At 42.1% G+C, this 6,000-nt stretch overlaps 1 protein-coding gene across 5 annotated transcripts in view; it reads right to left on the reverse strand.

The window, feature by feature from the left end:
- Positions 1-5,550, reverse strand: part of YTHDC2 (YTH domain containing 2) — an 81,029-nt gene extending 75,479 nt beyond the window's left edge. For 2 of the 5 annotated variants that reach the window (XM_033178892.1, XM_033178891.1), the window contains exons 1-2: positions 5,150-5,550; positions 3,869-3,959 (exon numbers count right to left, since the gene is read on the reverse strand). In XM_033178892.1, the coding sequence (XP_033034783.1) occupies positions 3,869-3,959; positions 5,150-5,336 (278 nt within the window). In that variant the 5' untranslated portion in view covers positions 5,337-5,550. Of the gene's footprint in view, positions 1-3,868; positions 3,960-4,225; positions 5,117-5,149 lie in introns of those variants that run through there. The other 3 variants (XM_033178898.1, XM_033178893.1, XM_033178895.1) reach the window with 3 other exon arrangements.
- Between the last annotated feature and the right edge of the window lie 450 nt (positions 5,551-6,000).

Consider the following 6,000-nt stretch of genomic DNA (forward strand, 5'->3'; position numbering starts at 1 on the left):
ATAGCCTGAGCCTAGGCGTTTGAGGCTATAGTGAGCTATGATTGTGCCACTGTACTCCAGCCTGGGCAACAGAGGAAGACTCCTAAAAAATAAAAATAAAGCCAGGAGCAGTGGCTCACGCCTGTAATCCCAGCACTTTGGGAGGCCGAGGCAGGTGGATCACAGGGTCAGGAGATCAAGACCATCCTGGCTAACATGGTGAAACCCCGTCTCTACTAAAAATACAAAAAAAGTAGCCAGGCATGGTGGTGGGTGCCTGTAGTCCCAGCTACTTGGGAAGCTGAAGTAAGAGAATGGCGTGAACCCAGGAGGCAGAGCTTGCAGTGAGCCAAGATCACGCCACTGCACTCCAGCCTGGGTGACTAAGCAAGACTCTGTCTCAAAAATAAATAAATAAATAAATAAATAAAATCAAAGCAGGTAAAAGTCAATTATTTGGAAGATGAAAAACAAAATCCATCACAAATGGCTTAATTTTGAAAGAAAGAATATCAAAAAGAAAAAACTGACCAGAAAAAAATTAAGAACTATCACAAAAAGTCTGGAATCTATCTTTAAAAACATATATAAAGAAGCCCAAATAAGAGAATGAGGCAATGAGAGACTCGAAATAGAATCCAGGCTTTCTGTCCTTTATACCAGGTGTCCTCTCAAATACGTACTAAGAAACTATAATATCAGACACTTACAGACACACACACACACACACAGAGGAAAACTAACTTGCCAAGTCAATAAGATTTTTTACAAAACTCCAGCTGGGCCCAGTGGCTCATGTCTGTAATCTTAGTACTTTGGGAGGCCAAGGAGGGAGGACTGCTTGAGCCCAGTAGTTCAAGACCATCCTGAGCAACATAGTGAGATGCTGTCCTTACAAAAAACAGAAAAATTAGTTGGGTGTGGTGGCACATGCCTGTAGTCCTAGCTACTCAGGAGGCTGAGGTGAGAGGATTGATTGGGCCTGGGAGATGGAGACTGCAGTGAGAAGTGAGCTGTGATCATGCCACTGTACTACAGCCTGGGTGACAGAGCAAGACCTTGTCCCCCGCTCCCCCTACAAAAATAAAGTCAAAGGGTGAACAGAAAATTTCATGAAATATAAGTCAGGTACAAATTCTGATACAAATGAAAAGATTTGAGAAGTAGATTCCAAGTGATTTATTTCTTTTTGTGAAAAGAAGAAAAGGCATTTGAAAATCACAAGGATCGGCCGGGCGCGGTGGCTCAAGCCTGTAATCCCAGCACTTTGGGAGGCCGAGACGGGTGGATCACGAGGTCAGGAGATCGAGACCATCCTGGTCTACACAGTGAAACCCCGTCTCTACTAAAAAATACAAAAAAAAAAAAACTAGCCGGGCAAGATGGCGGGCGCCTGTGGTCCCAGCTACTCCGGAGGCTGAGGCAGGAGAATGGCGTAAACCCGGGAGGCGGAGCTTGCAGTGAGCCGAGATCGCGCCACTGCACTCCAGCCTCGGCGACAGAGCAAGACTCCGTCTCAAAAAAAAAAAAAAAAAAGAAAAAAAAAAAAAAGAAAATCACAAGGACCACTAAGAAAATATAGTACAAAGTTTACTCAAAGACGAAAAGGAGAGAGAAGGAGCTAGGGTATTTCATAAGAAGGTTGAAAGCATTAAGGTTATAGGTATTAGGGACTGGATAAATAGACAGCATTGCCTTGCTTCCCTTAGCATCTCTTTTCCTTTTTCTTCTTTCTCTGGCTCTTCAGTGTTTCCGCATTCCCCATTTTTGTCTCCATAACTTCCTTCTTGATTTCTCCTTCCCAAGATATTTATTCATTCCAGATCAACTCTTAGACGACTATGATACTGAAGAGAAGGACAGGAAGTCTAATGGACTGCTTTTCTAAGTTAGCTGTTTAGAATGCAAGACCCATGTAACCATAGAAATGATGTAGCTACAGAATTGTACATTTATAACATGCATTTCCCAGCACAGACCCAAAACCTGTTACTTGCAACTACTAAACCCAAACAGTGCTAAAAACTGGAAACTTTTAAGTTTGCAGTAACCTCATTTGACATCAAATGTGATCATGTGATTACACTGACATGAGGTTATTAATAGTATCAGTGTGAATATTCATAAAATTTCCAGCAAAAATATAAATGTGACTAAAGGTGATGGCCATATTTTATTAGGTAGATTACATAACATATTGCAAATATACCCAAATACCTTTCTAAAGTCTAAAAAATCTGAATCTCAAATATATTTAGCCCAAGTGTTTCAGGATAAAGTATTGTGGCTCTGAACTATATTTTTATTTTCAGGTGCAGTATTTTACCTACCTAGTGGACTATAATATGGGCACACTCAGGAATCTAACCACTGTTCCAGCACTGGCCTTAGTGATGTTCAAAATGCACACTCACCTAAACTAAATCCTGTCTCAGTAATTTATCACTGTAGTAGGCAGTCATATGCAAGACATTCCTACATGAGCTACTTTCATCTTGGGACCGTCTGAATATTCATTTATTAATATATTTACTTAATATTATCTTTTTTTTTCCATGTCAGTAGTTCTCAACCTGAGCAATTTTGCTCTCCAGAGGACATTTGGCAACCTCCAGAAGCATCTTTGGTTGTCACAACTGGGGTTGGGAGTGTTAGTGCTATGTAGTAGTAATGGCTAGGGATGCTGTTAAACACCCTACAGTACACAAAACAGAATAAAGAAGTATCCAGTCCAAAATGTCAATAGCACCAACAGTGAGAAAGCTTCCTTTATATTGATCCCACCATCCTTACTGACAAAATGAATAGCTCCACAGAATTTAGAGTTTTTCAATTTGGATGGCTCAAATGACTTTTCCCCACTGTAGCTCTGTGATCCTCCCAACAAAACAAAACAAAACAACTTCCTCCTGTACCACTTTTAAAAATTATTTCTAATCATCAGATTCTTGACTTGGTAGGAAAGAAAACAATGAACATACGTTCTAAAGCTTACTATTACGGTGCAGTAACAGTAAAAGAAATAAGTTCCATAAATAATTGTACTTATTATCTTTTGCACATCCATTTTTCAAATGAGATTTCATTTCTATCAAAAAATAAAAATATTTTTCTCAAGCAATCAACTTCAACTTTTAAACTATTTTTTTCTTACATCTTAAAATTTACCTTTGAAAGAGTTCAGAGTATGCCACCCAAATATATGTCACTCTGCCATAAAGATTATTTTGAGCTGAAGGCAATTGAGAAGAAGCAGACCTAGAAGAACTTGACCTCCCCTGCTTTAGCAGAAAGGGCAGGACTATTCTTAATAAGAGAAACCACTCTAGACTCTTAACCCAGAGACAGCACCAGAGGAATCTACATAACCAACCTTGCTAAAACAACACATACCTTCCATTAGTTTCCCCATATATACCTTCCCACAATTTACTGCACCTACAAGTTCAAAGTCCTTTTCCTTTGTCTTGTCATTTTTTAAATAAATTCATTGTTCTTCATTAAGATGCCACACAAGCCCCATGTTTGAGTTACTATCGAGTTTTCCCCTATGTATGCATGATGCATGTCTTAATAAGCTTATGTTTTTCTCTTGTTAATATGTTTTTTATCAGTCTAATTTGCAGGGTCCCAGCCAAGGAACCTAAGCTGGGTAGAGGAAAAAGCATTTTCCTAGGGAAACAGAAAACGAAAAAAAAAGGCGGGGAGAGGTAGATAGTAGGAAGAGGAAAGAGGTGAATTTGATGCAGACCTGAATCATTTTATCTACACAGGATACAATTAAGAATGTGAAGTTAAAACAGTAATAACTACTTAAACATACTCAGAAACATTCTCCCTTTTTTGAGCAAATAATCTTTTTTTTTAAAAATAAAAGCTACCAGCTTACCCTTTACTTTTAGAGACCAAACCAAGAGACTGACTGAGTCGATGAATAAAGGCTCTTTCAGTACTGGTCAAAGAAGAAGGAAATTCCATCTCTACATGGGAAAAAAAACAAAAGTAGTACAATTTGTAGATAGGCAATTTTCTCTCAAGTAATACACACAGATACAAAATATGAAAAACATAGACAATCAAATTTATTATACTTTATGTGAGGTTAACTTACTTTATATTTCATATTCTGAGTTAATAAAATTAATATATTTTATTAATAACTACTGAACGTCTACCAGAATTCTGATATTAATAAAAAGACATCTATGTATTAAACCTAAATGTGACAAAGGCCTCTGATATTTACCAATAACGACTCCTCTTACTTGTGCTGGAATTTTGAGTTGGTATAATGACTGAACATATTTAACTTGGTCCCTACTTGTTTAGTTAACAAAATGTTTCTTTTCTTCAATGATGAGATATGCTCAAACATTATGAATTCTCAACATGAAACTCCATTGTCTTTGCTTTCGAAACTGTATAGAATTCCTATTTCACTATTTCAGAGGGATTTGTTATATACTGCTGAGGCTTTCTCTTGTTTTAATGTGAATTCAGAATCTCTCTGTCCAGAACATTCCCCATTTTTGAGTATAAAGAGTCCAGAGTAAGAGGTCCCCTAATTAAGCCAGCAGGTCCGAATGAGCTCTCAACATACTGTACAGGTCACCACAGGTCAGTTGCTGGTTCTGCACTACATGACCCAAGACAAGTGGCTTTCTAACCTCAGGAGGTGTGGAACATGCTTCGTGTGCCAAACAAGTTGAAGTGGGTAGCGTGATTGCTTCAGGGTTCAAACGTATTACCGGTGCACTTACTTATATGTTTGAGTTCTTTCTGTTCTCCTACATCTGTAGCTTAAACGTGCCACAATTAAGGTGACACTCCCTTAATAAAATTTTTTTTAAGGGTTAGGGCTAACCAATATCTGAAACACGGTGGCTTAACCGCCCAAGGCTGTTAAAAGACGCGGGGGGAAAAAAACACTTGCAGCTGGCGAGCAAAGTGCCCATAACCCCACTAATCCGCACAGCACCTCGCATTCTACCGCAGGGCTAACAGCCGCGTTCCACACCCAGGTGCCGCCGCTGAGGCCCGCCCCGGACGGTGGCCCGGGTCTTCCCTCCCTCTTCGGAGGCAACCCCATCACTCGGTGGGCCCAGGTTTGGGGGGCGCTGGGGTGAGGGAGTGTCCTGACGGCCAGCAGGCTCCCTGTCGGGAACCTCACCTCTCTGGTCCCCGTATCGGAAGCGCTCCAGCGCGATATTGACTGCGATCTTCACCTCCTCATCAATGCGAATGTCCTTCAGCCCCTTGGCCCGCCCGCCGCCCCCGGGGCCACACGGCAAGGGGCCACCGCCTCCGCCACCGCCAGGAGCCGGTTGCCGCGGGGAGACGCTGCTCGGCCTGGACATTGCCCTGAAGAGATGGTCTCCCCGCACGGGAGCGGCCAGGCCTGCTGGGTGACAGCCAATGACAGAGACCGTGGGACTCCGGGGCCACTACCGGGCGGCTCCGCAGACGGCCTGCGTTGAGCTGAAGTCACCAGAAAGCCCTCAGCCACCACAACAGCAGAAGTGAAGCCTGCGCCGTTGATATCACGGCGAGGCGGGGAGCGCGGGCGTAATGACGTCACCAGGGCGACGCCTGTGAGCTCAGCGCGGCCGCCGCTGCGCGCCTAAGGGAGGCTCTGCAGAGCTGTGGTGCGGTCCTCTTCCCGCGCCGCCCACCAAGGGTCGCTCCTCGTCTTCTTATTCACTCCCTTGCTATCTCGTTTCGTCCTTCATTAATTCCTGCAGTAACATATATGGGCTCCTACTGTGGACCCGGCACTATGCCACGCCTTCGATATACATTGGAGAAGGTTCCTACCTTCATGGAATTTATATTACAGTGGGAGGAGGGTTGCCAGGTTTAGCAAATAAAAATACAGAATGCCTAATTAATTTGCGTTTCAGATAAACGAATACTTTTTGGTATATATATTTCCCGTGCAATATTTGGAAAAATATCATAAAAAATACATATACTAAAAAATGAGCGACTGTTAGGTGTCTTGCATTCTTCCCTTTTCTGAAT

This window comes from Trachypithecus francoisi, unplaced genomic scaffold (genome assembly GCF_009764315.1).
Source record: "Trachypithecus francoisi isolate TF-2019V2 unplaced genomic scaffold, Tfra_2.0 Lachesis_group2, whole genome shotgun sequence".
NCBI classification, from domain to species: domain Eukaryota; kingdom Metazoa; phylum Chordata; class Mammalia; order Primates; family Cercopithecidae; genus Trachypithecus; species Trachypithecus francoisi.